Source organism: Dromiciops gliroides, chromosome 1 (genome assembly GCF_019393635.1).
Source record: "Dromiciops gliroides isolate mDroGli1 chromosome 1, mDroGli1.pri, whole genome shotgun sequence".
Classification (NCBI taxonomy): domain Eukaryota; kingdom Metazoa; phylum Chordata; class Mammalia; order Microbiotheria; family Microbiotheriidae; genus Dromiciops; species Dromiciops gliroides.
In genome coordinates, this window is record NC_057861.1 from 79,910,288 (window position 1) to 79,934,966 (window position 24,679).

The 24,679-nt window shown below is 44.3% G+C and overlaps 1 protein-coding gene across 2 annotated transcripts in view; it reads right to left on the reverse strand.

Annotated features, from left to right (window-relative positions):
• The window catches only part of RHPN1 (rhophilin Rho GTPase binding protein 1), a 52,922-nt gene that overhangs the window by 13,172 nt on the left and 15,071 nt on the right, over positions 1–24,679 (reverse strand). For both annotated transcript variants that reach the window (XM_043976544.1, XM_043976543.1), the window contains exons 2-8: positions 19,682–19,797; positions 17,143–17,271; positions 13,821–13,896; positions 10,451–10,528; positions 6,829–6,953; positions 5,701–5,867; positions 4,419–4,606 (exon numbers count right to left, since the gene is read on the reverse strand). In XM_043976544.1, the coding sequence (XP_043832479.1) occupies positions 4,419–4,606; positions 5,701–5,867; positions 6,829–6,953; positions 10,451–10,528; positions 13,821–13,896; positions 17,143–17,271; positions 19,682–19,797 (879 nt within the window). The remainder of the gene's footprint in view (positions 1–4,418; positions 4,607–5,700; positions 5,868–6,828; positions 6,954–10,450; positions 10,529–13,820; positions 13,897–17,142; positions 17,272–19,681; positions 19,798–24,679) is intronic.

A 24,679-nucleotide genomic window follows, 5' to 3' on the forward strand; every position in this document is an offset into this window, starting at 1 on the left:
AGGCAGCAAGATAAGAGGTAAAGAGACAGATGGACAAAAAGACCAAACAAGAGACAGATGGAATGAGAGGCAAAGAGCTATGATGTTGAAACCTAGCTGTGAAAAACCCCTTATATTACAGCACTTTCTTGGCCTATTCCTGACTCACATCATTTCTGTAAAAGGATGGAAAGCACAGGTATGTGGAATGCGGAGAAAGGATTTTCATGATCTCATTCCATTCCAAAGAGTTAATTCTACTGAGAGTCCTTCCATCTGTCTTTTCCCAACCTTGGTTGCAGCTAGGTGGCACACTGTACACAGCGCTAGACCTGGATTCAGGAAGACCTGAGTTCAAATCCAGTCTCAGACACTAGCTGTTTGACCCTGGGGAAGTCATTTAACCTCTCTTTGTCTCAGTTTTCTCATCTAGAAAATGAAGTTAATGATAGTGCTCCCCTCAGGGTTGTGAAGATAAAATGAATTAATATTGGCAAAGCATTTTGTAAATCTTAAAATACTATATAAATATTAGCTATTATTGGGTTACTGGGCATCAATTTCCATCATTCACACTTCCTGAAATTCCCCATGTGCCCTCACCCCAGGTAGTTTTCTCAAAACAATTAGAATTTCTCTCCCCCCCCCCCGTCCCCCCAACTCTATTCAAAACTATGCCTGCTGTGCCACGTCTATGAATGGCCAACACCTCAACTGAGGGACCACCCACCAACCAGTCATAGGATCAGCATCAGATCGTAGAGTTGCAGCTAAAAGGGACCTTACAAGTCAAAGGCAGTGTGTAGCACACTGAAAAATACTACGGCTAGAATCAGAAGATCTGGGCTTGAATATCAACTCTCTCCGGCGTGACCTTGGACAAGTCACTCCTCTAGGCCTACATATTTCCCCATCTATAAAATGAGGCAGTTAGACAGGATGATCTCTAAAATCCCTTCCAGCCCTAAACCCACAAAGCTATGAGCTAGTTCAAGCCCTTTCATCTTACAGCCACAAAAACAAATGACTTGACAGACATCACATGGGAAGTAACAGCACTGCAGAATTTGAACCCAAGTCACAGAAGCCCCTACTTCTAGAGACCATCTAGTCCAATTCCTACCTGGAAAGGAACCTCCACACTATAATACTCTTGACAAGTGGTCAGGGAGCCTTTGCTTAAAGACTTCCAGGGAGCTTGGCTCTCTACTCTGTGGTCCTCTGACTCCAAGGATAACACTCTTATCCCTTCACTATTCTCCATTTGTAGATTATTTATTTCACCATCCATATGAGTATTCGTTGGCACATCACAACAGAGGTTAACTCTAGGGGAAATTGTGCTTATTTTTACCTTTTTTGTACTCAAGGGCAATGGTTTATATTAAACCCCCTTTGATTTGCCAAGAAACAGCAATTAGAGTATTGGGCTTGGAGTCAAGGAAGACCTGGATTAAAATCTCACCTCCAAAATTTACTGCCTTTGTGACCTCAAGCAACTCCTTAGAATTTACTTAGTGAGTCAGACAGTTGTCATCTGAAGTAATGTAGGGAGTTCCCAAATGAAGACCTCCCTATGCTGACAAAATTAAAAAGCCTTCCAATAATACTGATTTGCTTACAGCCCCTAGTGAGGACAGCAGCCATAAATTAAACAAATACCAGGTCCAGAAGGGTATGCACACAGGAACAATCTGATAACAGGCTAATCAGAAGATAGCCATGACCTACATGGGTGGGGTCAAACTCAAACAGAAACAGGACTGCTAAACTAAACATAAGGATCCTGACTTTAAAAAACACTTACTAACATCATTTATGTTCTATTCTATTTGTATTTATCTCATTAAATATTTCCCAATTACATTTTACTCTGGCTCTGCCAAACCCACTCAGGAGTGTTGTGGGCAGCTAAGCCACATTTGACACCAATAACAACTGTAACTAGTGATGTAATGCATAATTTATGGTGGGGAAGGACAATTTAAACATTGGCTCATTAGTGGGGCTGGGTCTTAATCAATAATAGTGGCAGTGGTGACAATCAGGGTCCTTGCTAGGAAGAACAATTAGCAAATAGATTTAATACTAAATGTCTTCTGGGGGCAGCTAGATGGAGCAGTGGATAGAGCATCGGCCCTGGAGTCAGGAGTACCTGAGTTCAAATCCGGCCTCAGACACTTAACACTTACTAGCTGTGTGACCCTGGGCAAGTCACTTAACCCCAATTGCCTCACTAAAAAAAAACAAAAAAAAATACTAAATGTCTTCTACACAATAAAAGCATAATAAGAACAGTAGGAGGGGGCAGCTAGGTGGAACAGTGGATAAAGCTCCTGCCCTGGATTCAGGAGGACCTGAGTTCAAATCCAGCCTCAGACACTTGATACTTACTAGCTGTGTGACCTTAGGCAAGTCACTTAACCTCATAGCCCCCCCCCCCCAAAAAGAGCAGTAGGCGATGGTTTTTTCCCTGATTTCCCACATTAGCTGTTCCAAACCTCTTTTTTCAATTTTGCTGCTCCCCTTCCCCTGATTCTCTCACTACATGACCTGGTCACCTCCTTTATTGAGAAAATCAAGGGCGTTTGCTGTGAGCTCAGTCTCCCTACGTTATAACTCAGAACCCCTCTCTTACCTTCAGACATTTCCTCCCCTTTTCCTCCTGTCTCTGATGACAAGGTGCTCTTTCTGGTCAGGGCCAACCCTTCCGTCTGGGTGCTTTATCCCGTCCTCTCCCGTGTCTTCCCACAGCTTGCCCCTCCAACCAGCCCCTCTTTCCTCTTCGTTGTCTATCTGTATCACCTCCTTTTCTTATGTCGGCAAACATTCCTCAGAAAACCCACCCTCAACCAGGCCATCCTCTCAAGTTATCTATTTCTCTCTTCCCTTTTACTGCCAAACACCTAGAGTCATCTATATTTGTTCCCCCCCCCCATGTCCTCACTTACCCCTCACTTCTTAATCCCTGCAATCTGGCTTCCAATCTTACCACTTAACTAAAGCTTCACCTCCCAAGATTACTAATAATCTGTTTACCACTAAATCCAATGGGCTTTTTTTTTTTTTTAAGTCTTCATCCTTCTTGACCTTTCTGTAGCATCTGACACCGTGGGCCACTATTCTTAGGCATCCTTTCCTCTCTTGGCTCCCATGACACCTGGTTCTCCTCCCACCCTACCTGACTGCACCTTTCCCAATCTCCTTTGCTGGCTCATCCCTCCTCGGCATCCTAGATCTATATGTGCAAAGAAGTCTGTGTGCTGGGCACTCCTTTCTCTCTATTACTCCTTGGTAATCTCATCAACTTCCACGGTTCCATGATCATTTCTACAAATGGTTCCCAAATCTATATATCCTGTCCTATTTCTAACCTCAACTCCAATCTCACATCGACAACTTCCTCCTGGACCGTTCTACTGGATGTCCCAAAATAGAAGTCATTATCCTTCTCATTAAACTTGCCCTCCCTCCAACCGAAAGTTTTATTTGTGGCCAGGGTATCCCCTCCCTCCCAATCAATCAAGTTTTTAATCTCAGTCACCCTTGACTTTTTCCTCCTCCACCCCACCTCCCTATTCCCCATTCAATCAGTTGCTAAGTCTAATTGATTCTACTTCCACAATCTCTCTCACATTCACTCCTTTCTCTACTTTCCACTTAGACAAGACCACCACCCTTATTGAGGTTCTCATTATCACTCGTTCAGACTAACAGCCTCCCAATTGGCTTCCTTGCCTCTAGTCTCTCGTCTCCAATTCATCCCCCACAAAGCTGCCAGAAAAATCTTCCTACTGTTGATCATCCCTCTCCTTGATACTCTCTTCTCTCTAGGTTTCCTGATCCTTCTCCTACCTGTCTGACTACTCCTTCTCAGTCTCCTTTGCTGGGTCTTCATGCAGATAGGTGTCCCCCAGGGTTCTGTTCTGGGCTGTCCTCTCTTCTCCCTCTATACTGTTTCACTTGGTGATCTCATTCACTCTCAAGGTTTCAGTTGTCATTTCTATGCTAATGATTCTCAGATTTACTTAGACAGCCCAAGTCTCTTTCTTAGCCTCTAGACTCACATCTCTAACAGCCTATTAGGCATCTCAAACTGGATGTTCCACAGGTATCTTAAATGGAGCATGTCCAAACTGAACTCATTAACCTTCCCCACCGAATTCTGCTCCCCTCCAAACTTTACTATCACTGTAAAGGGCACCACCATCCTTCCAGTCCCCCAGGCTCATAACTTGGATGTCTTTCTCAACTTTTCACTCTCTTTCACCTCACCCAATATTCAATCTGTTGCCAAGTTCTATCAAATTTAGGTTCTTAATGGGGGTAGCTCCTGCTTCAAAGATTGCCTCATCTCCCCTCCCTCACAGAGGCAACCAACCACTGACACAACCTGTCTTGGAACCCCTCATTGTCCCCAGGGAAGTTGAGTGACATACTCGGGCTGCTTCCTGGGCAAGTCTCATCTGGGAGAGAGGCTCTTGGGGGGTCCCGGCCAGAGTAAGCTGCTCAAAGACGCACTCCTGGACCTGGGCGGTCATGAGCCGAACCAACATGGAGAGAGAGGCCACACTCATGTCCAAGCTTGGAGCATTAGAAAAGTTTTCCTTCAGGTAGTTAAAGGCACCTGTGGGATCAGAGAACACCAAACGAGAAATGGTCCCCCTCTAGGTTCCACAAAATTCCTTCTCAACCCTTGGGTCCAACTTTTGCCTCAAACAGGGAAGCAAGGCAATTGAGCTGTAGGGGCAAAAAGGGAGCAACTCTTTCCTTCCAATATTCCTGGCACCAGCCTCTCTACTACTCTGAGATTGTCTATAGGGAGAAGATCAAATCAGGATGAGCCCAAGCCTCTGAGGCGGTGCCCTTAAATTGGCCCTGATACTTTAGCTACAAAATGGAGTATGTTAATAGAAGGGAGAGGAAGAGATCAAAGGGAGACCTCATCCTGGCCCAGCAGTCTGTCTGGTGACCAAGGTGGCATATTCTGGACATCTCATGTCTGGGCACCCTATGTTGTACATCCATGGGAAGAGTCTCATGCATTGGGCTGTGCTTCAAGTACTGGAGTACAATGACCCTGTGTCACAAAGTCACTGAAGTCCTATCTTTTCCCAGTTTCATCTGTGGTCAAGAAACCTTGATACCAGGCAGATCACTGCCCAAACACTACTCCACTGCAGCATTTAGTTTTGCCCTCACTTCCCCACCACCCAGTCCCTGTGCCTATTCACTGGCCCAGAGACCAAACCACCTAAGTTTATTATCTCTACACACTAGCCCCCTCTATACAGAGTTTTTGTTTTGTTTTAAGTATAACTCTCCCCACGCCAAAGCCAAGTCTCAGTAATGACAGGGGTATGCCTCCTCCTCCCTCTGGCTCCCTTATCCCATACTAGAGGGATCAAAACAAAAATACATGCACATTTTGTGCAAATCAGGCCCTAGCACCTGCAGATAAACTGCTTGCTCCTAAAAACCTCCAGCAAGAAATGATTCTGTTGGGGCAGCTAGGTGGCGCAGTGGTTAAAGCACCGGCCCTGGATTCAGGAGGACCTGAGTTCAAATCCGGCCTCAGACACTTAACACTTACTAGCTGTGTGACCCTGGGCAAGTCACTTAACCCCCATTGCCTGCAAAAACAACAATAACAACAACAAAAAGAAATGATTCTGTTGCCCAAAGGTAGCCATCCCATCTCTGGGGGGTGGGGAGACATACCTGCCGCTCTCTGGAAGGCCTCAATGGCACAGTCAATGCCCGTCCTGGTACCCCGGTCCTGCCGGGCCCCAATCTGGGTATAAAGGGCACCAATGTTAAAAAGGACACTCCCCTTCTCAAAGGCCAGGGTTCTCTGGTGGGAGGGGACCCCAGTAAGGGAGTCATACCTGCAGAAAGGAAGAGAAATGGAAGTGTCTGAGTCACGCTGAGGACTTCTCTGCCCAACACATATGCCCATTGACAGAACTATTGGCTTAGCTACCCCTTCATGCTTTCATCGGACCAATCCATGTGGACCCGGATCAAACCAGGGTACACTGTGGGTGAGGAAGACAGGAGGAAGGGTAGGAAGGGTATAAAGCAGAATCCCAGACCTCAGAAAGCTCCTCATCTGGTTGAAAAGACAAGTATCACACAGAGGAGAAGAAATGATTTCTTCATCTGCCTGTAAGAGATGCTTTAAGGGGATCACTGAATGAGGGGGAAAAGAAGAACAGACTGAGATGCCCTGTGAGGTTTCTTCCCACTCTGGGCTTCCAATAGTTCAAGATCCTATAATTTCAAGTTTCTCTGAGCCTAAAATGATCAGAATCCTTCTAAGACACCAATGTTCTGTGAGTTTAAGGTCCTACCATTCTGTGATTCTATGAAATACTTTACCTCAAGCCTTCACTGACCTAGGATTTTGTCATTTCCTCTACAGATACAGATCATATCTGCCCTGAGAACTTAATCAATAGTCAAGACTACTCCCTACACATTCCATTTTGGGACAAATCTAGCCCAAAACAGAACATCCCCTCTACAGCAGCAACCCCAATAAATCCATTTTTTACTGCCCAGTCTCTGATCAAACACCTCTAGTGAAAGAGAAATGCTCATTACATCACAAGGTAGCCAATTCCAAAGGTATGACTATGGCTTCCCACCTAAGATGGTAGCTGCACGTGTGGTCAGACTTTAGGAAAATGGAAAGAAAAGGAAGAAAGAGGTCATGGTTAAATTTAGGAAGGTCTGTCAGGCTAGCACATCAAAATTAAGGGCAGAGGCCATGTCCTGTGTCCTGTCCCTCCATCATTTTCTGTATCTCTGAGAAAGAAGCCACCAACCAGTTCATCCCTTGCTCACCAATGGAAGAAGACTCCAAGGTTTCTACTGGGAGAAAAGAAGCGGAGGTCCAGAAAATAGAGCTGGTTATAGTATTCCATGAGGAGGTCCAGACCCGTTTCATTCCTGCTAGGGGTTCGAATGGCCTGTAGGAGAGAGAACCAAAACAGTCAAGACAACAACCATTTATTCATTGCTTATGACTATAGCCAGACACTGGGCTAATTGTTGGGGAAATAAAAAAAAGAGAAAACAATCCCTGCCCTAATGGAGCTTACATTTCTTAGGGAGACAATATGTAAACAACCACATCCAAACTAGACAGACAGACAGACATGATATTGGAGATAATCTCAGAGGAAAGGCACTAGCACTAAGGGGGCTCAGGAAAGGCACAATTTTTAACTAAGACCTGAAGGAAGCCAGGGAAGACAGAAGGAGGAAATGAGGAGGGAGAAGATTCTAGGCATGGAGGCTGGCTAGTACAAAGACATTGAGTCAGGGCAGCTAGATGGCGCAGTGGATAGAACACCGGCCCTGGAGTCAGGAGGACCGGAGTTCAAATCCAGCCTCAGACACTTAACACTTACTAGCTGTGTGACCCTGGGCAAGTCACTTAACCCCAACTGCCTCACTTTAAAAAAAAAAACAAAAACAAAAAAACAAAGGCATTGAGTCAGGAGATGGAGAATGTCTTGTTTCAAGAATAGCAGGAAGTCTAGTGCCACTGAATCATGGAATAGAAGGGGGTAAAGTGTGAGAAGACTGGAAAGATAAGGGGTCAGCTTATGGAGGACTTTAAAAGCCAAACAAAGAATGTTATACTGGATCCTGGAGGCAATAGGAAGCCACTGGAGTTGACTGAATGGGGGTGGTATGTGTGACATGATCAGACCTGTGACAGCTGAGTGGAGAATGGACTGGAATGGGAAGAGACTTGAGGCAGGGAAATCAACCAGCAGGCTACTGCAACAGCCTAGGCGTAAGGTGTTGAAAGCCCGGACTAGGCTGGGGGCAATGTTGCAGGAGAGAAGAGGTAGAGAGAGATGTTCAGAAGATGCAATTGATAGGATCTGGCGATGGACTAGATATGGCAGTGGGGTTGTGTGTGGGAGAATGAGAAGCTGAAGATGACACCTAGGTTGCAAGCCTGGGTGACCAAGGAGGATGGTGATTCCCTTAACAGTAAGAGGGAAAAGTTAGGAGAAAAGAGACAGGCTAGGGTCAGTCCAGTCCTATTAACTGGAGTCAATGGAAACATCCACCACCACCCCAAACGGGTTCTCTCCACAATGGATCAGGAGAGCAGCATGTCTGGTTCCACCAAAGGGGGGAATCCATGCTCCCATCCAAAACCAGTTGGTCTTCTCCAGGATGCCTTCCCAGTGTGACCCCCTACTCTCCTCTAGAATTAACTGACTTTCGAATTAAGCATGCTTTCCATTGTTTAAAAACCAGACCAAAGCTTATCTATCCAAACATGGGCTATTCTTAGAAGGGGAGAGTCCTGCTACGGACTGGTAAACGTTGGTACCTAACGCCATTTGACAAAGGACAGGTTTTCATTTATGCAATAACAAGTGTTTGTCATGTTTTATTTTTTTCGAGGCCCTTTCCTCTTCATTCCCTCACCCCAGTCTCACAGCAACTCACAAGAACTCTACATGGCAGGAGTTATCATTCCAATTTAAGGCCCAGGATTGTACCCTGAGGCAACAGCAGAGCCAAGATTACAATCTGGACCTCATGACTCCAAATCAACCACACCAAGCAATCCCCAGTCTAGAGAAGAACATATAGCCCCTGCCTCTAGCAGAACCCTGGTTCAAGGAAGAAGGTATTGTACAACCTTCAATAGGAACTTGGATGTATGACTGGGGAGCTAAGGGGTGCATGGGTGGGAGCAAGGGGCTCTGTGAGGTCCTACTAATCCCAGATATCTACTCCCTGCTGGCTCATCTTTCCCTCCCTCCTTTTGGGCCAGAATATTAGAGCAAGAAGTGACATTCCAATCTCTTCATGGTACTAATGGGGAAACAGAGGCCCAGAAAGGCAAAGCAACTGGCCCATAGTCACACAGCAAGTGTCAGAGATAGGGCCAGGACCAATTGACTTTCAGTCCAGGTCTTTTTTCACTCCTGTCCTTAGCTAGGAAGGAGGTAGAGGGGAGGTAGAATGGGAAACTCCAGGATTTGGGGAATACCATGTGTATGTGGTACAATGGATAGAACTCCAGACCTGGAGTCAAAAGACCCAAGTTCAAATGCAGCCTCAGACATTTACAAGCTGTGTGACCATGGGCAAGTTGCTTAACCCCTGCCTCAGTTTCCCCAACTGTAAATTGCAGATAATAATAGCACCTACCTCCCAAGGTTATTGTAAGGATCAAACAAGATAATAACGGTAAATCACTTAGCATAGTGCCTGGCACATTATTAAATGCCATATAAATGTTAGTTGTTTTTATTACTGTTATTATTACTATTATTATCTCCCTCTCAGAGAGGAGGCTCCCCAAGGGCAAATAAGGTTCACATCTTTCAATTCATTAATCCTCCAATTGTCATTTTTGACTGATACCAAAACTTTTTTCCAGTAGAAAGAAAACAGGATAGGATTTGGAATCTGGGCCTCAGTCTTCTCGTCTGCAAAATGAGGAGGCAGAGTTAAATGATCTCTAACACCCCTTCTAGCTCTTACCACATGGCAGAACTGGGATTCAAGAGACTCAGGTCCTAGCTGTTCCTACCTGGGACAGCTGGTTGGTGCAGAGGATAGAGTACTGGGCCTGGACTCAGGATGATCAGAGTTCAAATCTAGCCTTAAACACTTATTAGCTGTGTGACTCTGGACAAGTCACTCTGCCTCAGTTTCCTCATCTATAAAATGGGAATAAAAATAGCACCTACCCCTTCCCTGGTTGTTGGGAGGATAAAACGACGTAATATTTATAAGGCTCCTCACACAGGGCCTTTTTTGTTATTCAGTCGTTTAAGTCACGTCTGACTCTCCATGACCCCATTTGGGGTTTTCTTGGCAAGATACCAGAGTACTTTGCCATTTCCTTCTCTAGCTCATTTTGCACCTGAGGAACTAAAGCAAATCGAGTTAAGTGACTTGCCCAGGGTCGCACAGCTAGGAAGTATTTGAGGCCAGATTTGAACTCAGGAAGAAGAGTCTTCCTGACTCCAGGCCTAGCTCTCTATCCACTATACCAGGTAGCCATCCCCAGTACATAGTAAGTACTATATAAATGTTAGCTATTACTACTGAAATGCTTATCCTGGTGCCTGACACACAGTAGGTGATACATAAACATTAAGCTATTATTATTGTTATGATTACTACTACTACTGAGTCACAAAAGTTTAAAGCTAAAAGAGAGATGAGAGACAACCTAGCCTAATCCTTTCATTCTTACAAATGGGGACAATGAAATCAATGGAGGCTAATCAGCTAATAAGTGGCAAAGCCAGAACTAGAACCCAGGTATTTTCTGATTCCAAGTCCAGCTCCTTCATTCATCCTGTCCTCACCCTTGAGTTTCTCCCCCACATCCCTCACCCTCATAGGTGTGCATACAGCACATGTTATACCCCTGCTGTGCACAGTCCGGTGGGTAACTGGCTACCTGTCCACATACCTGTCTCAGGTCCATGAGCTTCTTGATCTCCACTTCATAGGAAGTGCTGTCCTCACCATAGTGCTCTGAGATCATCTCCTAGGGAATAAAAGGGAGAAGGATGGTGTTCAGTTCTGAATGCCCAGCTTAGGAAGGTCATGGATAAACTGCAGAGGGTGCAGAGGAAGGCAGCCAGGATGGCTGGTGAAAGGGACTGAAATCAAGCCATAACAGGATCAGATGAAGGGACTACGGATGTTTCTCCTAGAAAGCAAAAACTTAGCAGGACATAGCAGCTATCTTCAATTATTTGAGTCAAAATGGCATGGTGGATAGAGCAATGGACTTGGAGTCAGGAAGACCTGAGTTCAAATCTTCTCTCAGACACTAAATAGCTGTTCAACCCTGAACAAGTCACCTAACCTCTGGGACTCTGTTTCTTCATATGTAAAATGTGAGGGTTGGACTCATTGGTATCTAAGTCCCCTTTGAGCTCTAAATCTATGGTCCTATGGTTTGAAGGGCTATCACAGAGAAGAGGCATTTGAATTATTCCACTTGGCCCCAGAGGCCAGAACTAGAAACAGTGGGTAGAAGGTATAGACTTGGGTTCAGTGTACAGAAAAAACTTATAAAAATTAGAGATATCCAAAAGCAGAATGGCCCTCCCTCGGGAGGAGCTCCCCGGAGGCCTTCAGAGGATGCTTAGACAACCACTTCTTAGATATTCAATAAAGAAAATTCCTGCTCGGTGAGGGATCAGACTAGAAGGTCTCAAAAATGCATTCTCTAAGATCCTACGAATCTGGTAAAAGCACAGACAACAGTACGCTCATCCAATCTGTAGATGAGACAAAGTGGGGAGGAACAGCTCACACCATGGATGAGTGTCTCCTGTCAAGTGGGTATGGTGTGGGCAGACAGCATTCTGTACTTGTGAAAATGATCTTCTGAACTCAGATGTAGTTCTTCATATTTTCTGTATTAAATTTAATCTTATTAAATTTGGCCCACCTTGGTCAAGATCTTTTTGGGCCCTGACTCTATCATATAAAGTGTTAACAACCCTTTCCAATTCTATATCATCTATAAATTTGATTAAAATGTGATCATCTATGCCTTTATTCAGGTCACTCATAAAAATGAAGAACTCAGATCCAAGGTCAAAGTCTGGGACACTCCACTCCCTCCAAAATAACTTCAATCCCCATTAATGACTACTTTTAAGGTGTGGTCATTCAGTAATAACAATAGCTAAATTTATATAATGCTTTGATGTTTACAAAGCACCTTATAAATATTATCTCATTTGATCCTCACAACAACCCTGGGTGGTAGGTACTATTAATGTCCCCATTTTACAGATAAGGAAACTGAAGCAGACAAAGATTTTTTTTTTTAAGTGACTTGCCCGAAGGTCAGACCGCTAGTGTCTGAGTCTGGATTTGAACTTGAGTCTTCCTGACTCCAGGTTCAGCTTTCTATCCAGTAGGTCACCTAACTGCTTCAACCAGTCCCCAATCCACTTCACCATTTTGCATTACTGAAATCTAATTCTAGTACTATTATCGTTGTTATTTGAAATAAGGAGACCTGGTTTCAAATGCCAGCTGATATTACCTCACCATGAGGTCATGGAAAGTCATTTTCCCCATGTAAGACTCAGTTTCCTTCTCTATAAAATGAGGATAACAATTATTGCACTAGCTTACTCACTGAGCTGTTGGAGGAACAAATTTTATGAAACTTTTAACGAAGTGCAGAGATAGGAGCTGTTATTGTTGTTGTTACTAGAAGGGAAGGAAACAGGCTAAGAAACAACATCTGAAGATGTTGGCCTTGGCAAAAGAAGGTTGTTGTCTGCAAGAACTGGGGAGGTAGACATTAACCCTCCTTATATTCCCATAACACCAGCTGGGACTCTTAAGTAAGGAAGTGAGAGAGTGCAGACCTGAGGCAGTGTGAGTGAACTCTGCCTCAGTGTGACCTGATCTGGGACCCGCCTGTGGCCCCCTTGGGGCAATAAAGAATATAAGGCAGTTTTGGGATTTTGGTGGGGAGCCCGTGATACCCCAAGAAGCCCCCTTATTACTGCTTTTAACTTTGTGGCTGGTCATTTTTGTTTTTCTCTCAAACGCTTTTTGAAGTACCTTGAGAATGGCTTCTACCCTAAGATAGTAAGATGATTTTAGTAAAAAGATTGGTTTTTTGAACCTTGGGGTTTTTTTTTAACCATTATATCAAATGAGGAATAGCAACCTGGACGATGTGATAAATGACTGGACAAGGCAAGACAGCAAGGATTTGGAACAACAAATTTGGGAGTTCTAAGAGCCAAGAAAACTCATAAAAACTTGAGCTGGAAGTTTAGGATTCAGAAAATCTTAGTAAGAAGCAAAAGGTAAAATAGCTGAAGGCAGGTCTCAGGGATCAGCTGTGAAAGGCCCAAAGGGTCAGTGACAGGGGGCCACTCATAGATGGTTGGTTGGTTGGTTGGTGTCTTTCTCCAAAAGGACCAAAATGACATCACTATGTTGGAGATAACATAGAGTGTGTCCCATTGTGGTTGATCAGTCCACTACAAGCTCAGAATGCTCTACCACAGGTCGGGCACAAATAGTTCATATGAACATTTGGAGTGGAAATGGCTCTAAATTTGTACATCTCACACTTTTTTGAGTGAAAGGTGAAATTTCTCTCTTAGGCTTATGAAGACCCACAGAAGGAAAAATCACTCTTATTTTGGGGAAGTGGAGCAGGAATCAAAGAAGGCTTCTTGGAAGAGGTGGCTGCCACACTGGGCCTGAAAGGATGGACAGAATTTCAAAAAGTAGAGATTGGGGGAGGACACTTCAGGGTTAGAAAATGGAGAGAACAAAGGTTTAGATGTTTAAAAAAAAAAGGTCAAAACATGTCTGGGAGATAGCTCCCCAGTCTGGCTGATGGGTAGAGAGCTTAAGAGGAGGCAGCTGGAAGACAAGGTAGGGAAGGTTAGGTGGAGAAGGTGAGACTGTGGAGGACCCAGAATGCTAAGCTGAGGAATCCAGAGTTATAGGGAAGAAGCCACAAGAACAAATACAAACAGCAACTGCTTGCATTTCTATGGTCCTTGAAAGCTTACAAAACGCTTTCCTTGAAACAACCTGGGAGGTAGTTAGCCCAAGTGGTATCCCCATTTCATAGTGGAAGAAACTGAGGCAGGAGAAATAACATGCCCCTGGTCAGGCAGCTAAGATATGTCAGAGTGGACATCAGAACTTGTATCATCAGCCTCTTCCCAACCAGGCTGTACGCTCCCTTTGGGAAAGGGTCATCTTCCTCTCAGACTAAGGGCAGAGGCTCCAACTCTCCCTGTGATTGGGAGCTTCCTCAGTCAAGGCCAAGGACTTACCCTCAGGGGTGTGGCCAGATCCAAGTCTTTGGTCTCCTTCAGGCCCAGTGGGATCATGGGGACACTGATGCCTTCGCTGAAACAAAAGGAACTCTGAGCTCTGAGGTTCCTCCAGGGGTCCCCCTGCTCCAGGACCCCTCACTCACCCCAGGCTAAGCAGCTAGCCTAGGGAAGGAAGGGGGCCAGATCCGTGCTTCTTCATCAAGGCCAGATAATATTTGTAAAGTCCTTAGCACAGTCCCTGGCACATAGTAGGTGTTTAATAAATGTTTGTTCTCTCCCTCCCCATTCTGGGGCTGATCTGCCACCCTCCAAACCAGACCTTTGGGGACCACACTCAGGAGGAGCTAAGCCTAAACTCCAATGCCCACCCTAGGACCAAGTTTCTTAACCCAGGCCCTCACGTGAACCCAGGTGGATCCTCCTTTCTACCTCTGGCTTAAAGAACTGTATTCAAAGCAATATTACCATATCCTCTGGAAAGAACATGCCAATGGACTGGCCTATTGTTCTATTCATTGCCATTAGGACTTCCTAGACCAAAACACCACCCCCCACTACCACCTCAACCACCACTCCTCTGAGTGTGTTATCCGCCTTATTAGAATGTAGCTCCTCTAAAAAAAAAAGTACAAAGTAAAATAAATATTTGAATGAAGAAATAAATTTTAAAATAAAAAAACAAAGTAAGCTCTTTGTGGGCAGGAACTGCCTTGTTCTGATGCTTCTATCTCCACCACTTAGCAGTGCCTGGCAAACAGTGACTGATAAGTGCTTTTTCATGTATTCTTTCATTCCAATGACCTCTTAAATCCCTTCTCATTCTGTGATTCCATGAGCCAGAACCTCTCACGCCTCACCCACAATCCAGGGACCCCAGCCCTATGGTTCCTGTCAACAGCCCCACACTCAGGGGGACGCTCATTTAAAATGAGGCATTAAGGCATGGGCTAAGGAAAGGCAATTATCATAACCGTTCACATTTCTATAGCACTTTATAAACCTCAGAGCATTTCCCCTATAACAACCTTGTACACGAGGAGAGTAAATACCACTGTTACCATCTTCCAGATAGGGAAACTGAGGCTTAGTAAGGGACTAACTTGCCCGAGGTCACCCAGATAGTAAGCAATGGTGCTGAAGTGAGACGCTGAAGTGATACAGTGGGAAAAACACTGGTTTGGGTTCAGGAGATGAAGCTTTGAATTCTGGCTCTGCTATTTTTGTTTTGTTTTGTTTTTTGTTTTTGCGGGTCAATTGGGGTTAAGTGACTTGCCCAGGGTCACACAGCTAGTAAGTGTCTGAGGCCAGATTTGAACACAGGTACTCCTGAATCCAGGGCTGGTGCTCTATCCACTGCGCCATCTAGCTGCCCCTTGGTTCTGCTATTTATTAGTGTGACCTTGGACAAGTCACTTCCCTCTCTCAATCTTGGTTTTCCTTCATTTTAAGATGGAAGGGTTGGATTACATGATGCCCAAGACCCCTTCCTATTTTCTGTTGTCTTGAACCCAAAGCTAGCATTCTTTCCACTTGGCTTCTTAGATAATAGCTGTAATTTCTAAAGTGAGAGTGACTTAAGGCTGGCAGAAACGGGGTAAGGAAAGCAGTCACTGAAAGAAAAGGCTGTGGGGACCCTGAATGAAGGCAACTGTGGGGTAGTAGAAAAATCTATCAATAAGAATCTATTGGGCAGCTAGGTGGCACAGTAGATAAAACACCAGCCCTGGATTCAGGAGGACCTGAGTTCAAATCCAGCCTCAGATGCTTGACACTTACTAGCTGTATGACCCTGAGCAAGTCACTTAACCCTCATAGCCGCAAAAAACAAACAAAGAATCTATTAAGTGCCTGCTATGGGCCGCTGGGATTATAGGGGGAGAAAAATGAAATAACCCCTGCCCTGAAGAAGCTTACATTCTAGGGAAAATAGCAAGTATACAGACACAAGTCTGTGAAAAAAAAAACCCACAAACTTGGTGATTTCAATAGAGAAGCAGCAAGAAATGTAGGAAAGAATCAAGAAGGGCCTTAAGGAGGAAACAGCACTTGAGCTGAGCTCAGAATGGACCTAGGGGCTCTGAAGAGCAGAGGAGGAAGGAGGGCACTGCAGGCCTGAGGGGCAGCTTCTGCAAGCAAAGGGTCAGGAGATGGAATTTTTACCTCTGGGGAAGTGTAGGAAGGCCTATTTAGCTAGACTAGAAATTGTGAAAGAACAGCAGATAAGCTTGGAAAGCTGTTTGCAGGCAGGTTGTGAAGGGCTTTAAATGCCCAACAGAGAAGTCTGTTGTTTGAGTCTCGAGATAACAAAGAACCATGGATTCTGTTGAGCAAAGCAAGATCTGCACTTTAGGAAGAGCAATTTGGCAGCTGTTTGGAAGATAGATTGGAGCACGAAGAGCCTGCAGGCCCAAAGACCAGCTGGGAGGCTGCTGCAACAGTTCTGAGGCAAAAAGGGCCTGAACTAGGCCAAATGAGTTGAAGGGAAAGAATCAAGAGATGTTTTGAGGTAGAATCGACAAAACTTGGCAACTAATTGGATACTTGTTGTGAGGGAGAGTGAAGGGTTGAGGATGACCTCAAAGTTACAAATCTAAATAACTGAAAGGCACAGGCTGCCCTCAACAGAAAGAGGAAGAAGATCTCGAAGAGAAAGATAAGGACTTCTGCTTTGGGCATGTCATGTTTGAGATGCCTATAGAGCAGCCCAGGGAAATCATCCCTTGGATAGCTGGGGGTGCAGGGCTAGAGGGGTTCAGGAGAGTCTCAGGTCTGGATATAAAGACTGCAAGTCATCTGAGCGGAGCTGATAACTGCTCCCACAGGACCTAACAAGATCTCTGAGAAGATGCAGAGAGAGAATAAAGAACCCTGTTTTTCTGGTAAGCAAACATGGGTTCAAATTCTGGCTCTGCTACTTACTAGCTAGCTGTGTGATCTTTCCCAATGCCCTTATCAGCAAGATGGAGCCAGTTATCTTTGCTCTGCCTCCCCTACAAGGTTGCTATGAGGATTCAAAGGAGAAAAAACTGTAATATTCAATTAATTAATTGATTAATTATATTATAAAAATATATAAAATATTTTACTAATTCATTGGATTAATTATATCATATAAATACAAATATTTAAAAATTTAAATATTTGTAGACCATCAAAGTGCCACAGAAATGTTAAATGTTTGTTATTATTAGCCCCAGCTCTGACACTGATGAGATAGGGATCTCTTCAGGGCCTCAGCTTCCCCTTCTTGAAAATAAGAAGCCTGAACTCTGTGGGGTCACAAGCTGCAGCCCCCTCCCAGTCCTCCCAGCCTGGGCACCTCTCGTTCTGGTACACATCGACACTACTGTTCAGTTCCTCCAGCTCCTCTTTGAGCAGCTGCAGGTTGGAATTGACGTAGCTCAGTTCCAGGGCGACGGTCTCCTTGACTCGGTGGTTGGTGGTAGCTCTAGGGGAAAGAACCACAACGTTTTTAAAGGTGTCTTGATATTTAGGGAGTCTAAAGTAGAGGTGGGGGGCAAGTGTAATTATTAGCCCTATGTCACAGATGGGGAAACCTAAGGCCCAAATCAGGGAAGAGACTAATTGGGCCCAAGGCCATACCCAGTAAGTCTGGGAGGCCGAATTCTGTCACTTTTTTTTTTTGAGGGAAGGAATAATGATTTATTAAACACCTACTATGCTTCAGGTACTGTGCCATTATTATACCCGTTTTACAGTTGAGGAAAAGGCAGACAAAGACCAAGAGATTTTCCATGGGGCACACAGCTAGTAAGTGTCTGGATTTGAACTCAGGTCTTCCTGACTTCAGATCCAGAGCTCCAACCACTATATCACTTAGATGAGCCCCATTAAAAAAAAAAACAGGGATATTCAATAAGTGGAAACATATACGGAGAGCTGTGATTCTGTAATTAGAGGAAAATGCCCACGATGAGGAAAGAGATTGGAGAACATTCCATTTGAAGTATTTATTGTGGAAAAATGCTGGATTTGGAGTCTGAAGATCCAAGTTTGAATCCCAGTTCTACTACTTACTATCTGTAAGACCTTGGGCAAATCACTTGAAGCAGCCAGGTGGCTAAGCAGATAGGACATTGGACCTGGAGCCTAGAAGACCCAAGTTCAAATCCAGCCTCAGTTACCAGCTGTGTGACCCTTGGGCAAGTCACTTTATTTCCCTCAGCTTCAGTTTTCTCATCTGCATAATGGGGATAATCCTACCTACCTCCCAGGGTTGTTACAAGGACCAAGTGAGATAAAGTACTTTACAAACTTTAAAGTGCTCTTTAAATACCACCTATTCTTAGCAGAATTCCTAGTCTGATGCCATGAGCACTGAATCTCCTGAGGAAGCCAGGATGGGGAATATCCCCCCACCCCTGGCTCTGGGATTCTAATCCAGACCTGACTCCTGGGCCAGAGCTTTCTCCTCATCAACCTGAGTTCTTTCCTCCAGAATTTTGCTGAGAGGGAGACAGGGAGGAGGATTTTTCAGAACACCTTTTTCTTTTCTTTTTTTTTTTTTTTTAAGGAGGGGGCAAGGGAGAGATTTTCAATCCAGACATATCCTAAGACTCTCTGCTTAAGCACGTCACTTCACTGTCCCAGGCCCTGGTTTCCCATTCTGTAAAGACACAAGTTTGGAGAGATCATCTCTAGGAGTCTCTTCCAGCCCTAAATTCTATTCAGAGGGAGCAGGCATACAGTACAAAGAAGACTGGATCTGGAATCAGAGAATTTTGCTTTTTACTGTATCCCCAGGACTTAGAACAGTGCCTGGCACATAGTAAGCACTTAATCAAATGCTTGTTGACTGACTAACTGACCTGGATTCAAATCTTGACTCTGCTACTTACTACCTCTGTGACTCGGGTCACCTCTCTGGGGACCTGTTTCTTTAATCTGTGTCCTGTGATCCCATCAATCTTAATTCGGCTCTGAGTCTTTCCTCTGTGGGCCAGGTGCTCACAATGAGACAATGCATTCCTCTCCAGAGTGGGTCTGGAAGCAACAGGGGAGGCACAGTCGATTAAGGCTGGAGGCCTGTTGGGGACAGCCAAGGGAGGAGCCGAACTAGGGTAAAGTCATCGCAATCAGGGCTTACATCATCTTCCAAATGTCCCAGGATGACTGGGGCTTGGCCAAGGGACTGTTGGGGCTGAAATGGGCACAGCGTGGGCAGGGAACATGAGGGAGAGGAAGGACACCTGAAACTACATACTGAGAGGGAGGCACTCTTGCAGAAAAGGAAGAAATCCTCAAGAGAAGAGAACGGAGGGGTCAGTGAGAACAGAAGTTAGAATACGAAGCCAGAAATGATTTCCTGAGCCCTGAAGGATAAGCATATGTTTACTCTCTCCCAGGATACCAACTCAGACCTTAGTCCCTGCCCCAGACATATCCTGAAACAGGGTAAAACCCCTAACCTTAGGGAATCTACACCTATAGGAAAGTGAGTTGAAAATGCCCAATGGGCAGCTGGTGAGGCCAGACCAGAACTTAGGGAACCCCAGAATGGGAAAGAGGACACAGACTCTACTTTCAGGGAACCCTTATAATTGGGAGAAGACAGCCATTGCCTTCAGGTTGGTAGGAGAAAGACACAGATCTTGGCTTCAAGATACACCCAGAATGGTGGAGGGAACACAGACCCAACCCTCAGAGAACTTCCAGAATTGGGGAAGGAGACAGCTCTTGCCTTTAGGAAGCCTCCAAGACTAGGTGGGGAGAGACATGGTCCCCACAGGTAGATGGGTTAGCACTGATTTTCACAAGGAGTTTCCCAGGGAATAACTCTGGAATGTGACATTGCCTGGACCATGCTGAGAACCTTTTGGCTAGTCCAGGGCACTCACTTGAAGAGGTTCTCAGCCCCCGTGCGCATCCTCATTTCCTTGTTGATCTGCTGGTTGATCCTGGCCCGGTGGTTCTGTAGGCGGCTCCTCTGGGTCTGGACCAGGGGGTTGCAGCCCTGTAGGGAGGTAATTGGAGAGGGTTCATGGTAGGACAGATGGACTGTCTAGCTGGACACCTCAGATCTCCTTCTCTACCTGTCCCTGCTCTGTCATACCTCCTTCTAGACTCCCTGACTCCAGAACTCACCTCGCCCAAGAAGCTCACTCATAAAAACTTCATCTTGTTCCCTTCTCCTCCTTGCCCTGTACATCCTTCAGAAACTGGACACTTTCCTCTAGGCCCTACATTATCAGGCACAAGCCCACAGGGCGGTCACTGTTCCTGTGATGTCTGATGGACAAGGCTTGCCCTGGGCTACAATTCGGAAAATGAAGAGGACTTTTCAATCATCATTCCAAACTGCTCACAACTATGCCTAATCTGATCTCACAGAATCACAGAGTTAAGAGCTAGAAGAGACCTCAGAGGCCTCCTCGCTCAACCTCTGCCCGACCATAATGTTCCCAGTAAATGGTCACCCACCTGTGTCTGAGGAGGGAAGCCCAATAATTCCCTAGGGGCCCCACTCTACTTTGGGTTAGCTCTGGTTGTTAAGAGAATATGCCTCACGTCAAGCTTACGTCTGCCTCTCTGCATCTCCCAGGTACTACTCCCAGTTCTTCATTCTGAGGCCAAGAAGAACAAATCTAATGCCTTCTCCACATGGCAGCTCTTCAGATAACTTGAAATATCTATGGCTTAAGTAGGTAGCTTCATGGGAGCCCTACAAAGGCCCATCTAAAAGACCATCAGTCCAGATGACAAGAACACCAAGCATACAATCTCTCCAATGCCATATGAGCTTTTCAATGCATGAAAGGTCAATAGCTTTTCAAGGACAGGTGGGTGGCATCCTTGTATTATCCTTGTTGTTCTACACAGTGCTGTCAGTCTGGAGGACTGTATAGGTCCCTGGGGAAGAGTGAGAGTTATCTTGACTGTTTATGCACTAGAGTGTGAGTCACTGGAAAGCCCAAATTCTGATGTTTCCCTCAGAAATCATGGTGGAAGCCAAAGTGTGGTTGCCTGCCTAAAAGAAACCTAAGATTAAACCTAGCCCATTAGTTAACTTACCCTGAGAAGCCTCTCCCCCACTCCTCATCTCACCCTCACCTACCTAAATTGAGCCTGGTCCATGTAAACCTAGAGTTTGGATTTTAGACCACAGATTAGCAATATCAAGTGAGGTATAAAATAGAGATTGTTTGTTTACAAAAAGTGTTCACCACTAGTATGGAATATTTCAAGCATAGAGTTCAAGTGAAGAACCATAGATGTTATGTCCCAATGGATGGTTAAAATACTCCAGATGCTACGGTCGGTAGATGATATCATACTGTAGCATAAAGCCCTAGGGTACACTCAGAAATCAGATGCTCAGCAATTGTACAGGAAAAAATGATAAGGATAAAGAACATCTACTGTCCAAACAATGGCATGCAAGTGGGCTGGCAGTTCACTGAGTTAGTCAATTAGCATGCCTAAGATAGGCACTATAGATGGAATGACCAGACCCAGATTTGAAAAAGGTGTGAGCAAGCTGGATTGTGCCTGATAAATGATGTAGGGCTTTCAATGATTCCACACTTTCCCCTATCACAAAAAGCTCACCATTTTAACACCAATATTTTTCTGATGATGTTATATGGCCAGGCATTATGAAACACCTCAAACCATAACTGACGCAGAAGACAAAGTAAGACATATGGTATCTTAAATGAAATAAATATTTATAAAGTGCTTAGTACAGAGCCTGGCACATCATAGACAGTAAGTCCACTATTCCTTCCTTCTTCCCTCCCTCCTTCCTTCCTTCCCTCCCTTCTTCCTTCCTTCCTTTCTTCCTTCCTACTTTCCTTCCTTCTTCCCTCCCTCCCTCCCTCCTTCCCTCTCTTCCTTCCTTCCTGTCTACAAAGAAGCTACAGTATGTAGCCAATGCAATGAGAAGTAGATGACATTCTCTAGGGTATATATATTCAGAAAAGGATGTAGGCTGGTTAGGCATCAAGAGTGAGAGACTGGAGGTAGATAATGCATTTGTACCTAGAGAATGTTAAAAGACCTTGGAGTGGGAATCCAATATGTGGGATAGATTCTAGGGCAGCTTGGTGGCAGAGTGGGTAGAGTAATAGGCCTGGGGTCAGGAAGACTGTCCTGATCAGGAAATCCAAGAAAAAAATCACAATGAGTCATTTTTCTAGCCCAGGCAAGCACAGGGATACAGAGAGGGAGGTCTTTGGACACGAGAGACAGGGAACAGACATTACACCCACATGTAGAACATTCTAGCACAAGGAGAGGCTATGTACAAAAGCAAAAAGAGGCCTCAAATCCATTAGAAATAGGCCTGACCTTCTGAAGGGTAGAGGAACAGGTGCCAACTGGCAGTTCAGTTGTTCACTACCCAGTTCCAGGTCACAGATCTTGGACAGACTGGGAGTATTTCAGGACCTAGGCTGTGTACTGAGCAAGAAGCAAGTTTAGAAGTAAGTAGCAGCTGTTTGACCCCAGAAGGAAAGCAGAGCTGGGGTCTCAGTTGCAGCCTCCATCCCAGTCTGAAGCCAGCAGCAGAATAATCAAAGGAATCCCCTACCGAAGGGGAACCTGCACAATTTGGTCACTGAACAAATAGAGCTCTCCAGCTAGCTGTTAGTAGCTGAGTTCAACAGCGCTCTACTGGAACTCCAAATGTGGCAAAACCACAGGCCTGTTGCTCATATCCAAACCCAGGTAAGGAACTTTGCAGACAACAACAATCAGACTTTACCCTAAATTCAGACCACCTTAGGAGTGCTGAAAGCTTAAGAATTCTCCTCTCTGATCTGTCCCTGAGATTCTAGAATAACACAACATTCAATAATCTTCAGAAAGCAATAGCAAGTCCAGACCAGACATTCTCTCTAGAAGTATGTAGAGTCTAGACCTAACATAAAGTTTAAAATCAGGAAGCAGGCTGGAAGAATGAGCAAACAAAAAAATAATCCCACCAGAAAAAGGTACTATGGTGAAAGGGATGCTCAGGATACAAACCATGAAAAAGAGAACGACCCCAAGACATCTACAAAGAAAGTCTCAAAGGAAAACCACAGCTTGGGCAGAAGTTCAACTAGAATTTCTAGGAGAGATAAAACAAAAGTTTTTTTTTAAATTAGTTTAAAATTTTTAAAATAAATGAGTGTTCTCTAGGAAAAAATGGAAAAGAAACAAGAAAGGAATGGAAGAGAGACTTAGAAAGGGAATTAACAGCTTGGAAAAAGATGTACAAAAACCTTGCCCAAGCAACAAACTTCCTCATAATGGACCACATAGAAGTGAATAATTGCACAAGACAAAAGAAATATTAAAACAAAATTAAAAGACTATAATCAAATAGAAGAAAAATAAGGTTATCTCATAGCAAAAACAACTCACCTGAAAAACATATTGAAGAGAGATGATTTAATTACTGGATTACAAAAAGCTATTACCATAAAAAGGTCCTCCACATATTTCAAGAAATCTTAAAAAGAAAATTTTGCAGATCTCTTAAAATCAGAGGGCCAAGTAGAAATAGGAAGAATCTACCAGTCACCTCCTGAAAGAAACCCCAAAATGAAAATTCTCAGGAACATTAGAGCTAAAACCCAGAGCTCCCAGGTCAAAGAAAAAAAACCAAAACAGTTATCAGTCAGAAAGAAAGAATTCAAGTACCAAAGAGCCACAAGGATCACACAAGATTTAGCAGCTACCACCATAAGAAGTAGAGAGCTTAAAATATGATATTTCAGAAGGCAAAAGATACTTACAACTAAGAATAACTTATTTAGCAAAACTGAGGAAATAATCCTACGGGGGAAAATAGATCTTTAATGAAACAGAAATCTTCCAAACATTCCTAATGAAAACACTAAAGCTGCATAGAAACTTTTTAAAACCAACACAGGAATCATAAGAGACATAAAAAGGTAAACATGAGTAAGCAATGATGCATAGTCTCCTCAGAACGTTTTCAAAACCATCATCAGAGATCACAGAGGATGTCTAATAAGGCAGAGGGTCTAAGATTGGTTCTGTTATGTTTTGATGATCTTAAAAGAAGAATGGAAAGGGAAGGGAAAAGAAATATACTAGGGGAGATGAAGGGGGAGAAATGAGAGGGGAAAGTATATCCCAAAACTAAGGTGTGCAAGTAAAAGCCTACATAAACAAGGAAGTGGTGATCTTCTTATCTGAACTGGAGGAAAAAACACACACACACACACACACACACACACACGAAGTATTGAAATACACTTCACTAAACAGGGAAATAGCATGGAAATGGGAGAAGAGAAAAGGTGTAATAAGAGGAAGGGCAGGTTAAGGGTGAGATTAGTCCCAAGCAAAATAAACTCTAAAGGAGGCAAAAGTGTGACATCATAAACAAATTATAGGAGCAAGGAAGAAATTATCTGTCAGATCTAGGGATAGGGGAAGAGTTCATGACCAAACAAGAGACAGAGAGGATCACAGAAGGTAAAAAATAGACAATTTTTATTATAAAGAGGAAAAGGGAGTTGTCCAAGGTAACATAGTAGTTCCATGGTGAGGTCAAAACTAGAATCCCAGGTTCTTGGCTCCCTTGCTGGGCCTCTGCATCCATTTGAAGCTCTGAGGTCAGAAAGAAAAGAGGGTGCCTAACTAATCCACTGGGTCCTTCCCTGCCATTCAATAAACATTTATTAAAAACTTTCCACGTGGGGCAGCTAGGTGGAGCAGTGGATAGAGCACCAGCCCTGGAGTCAGAAGGACCTGAGTTCAAATTCAACCTCAGACACTAGCTGCGTGACCCTGGGCAAGTCACTTAACCCCAATTGCTTCACCAAAAAACAACAACAACAACAAAACAAACAAAAAAACCCACCTTCCATGTTCCAAAC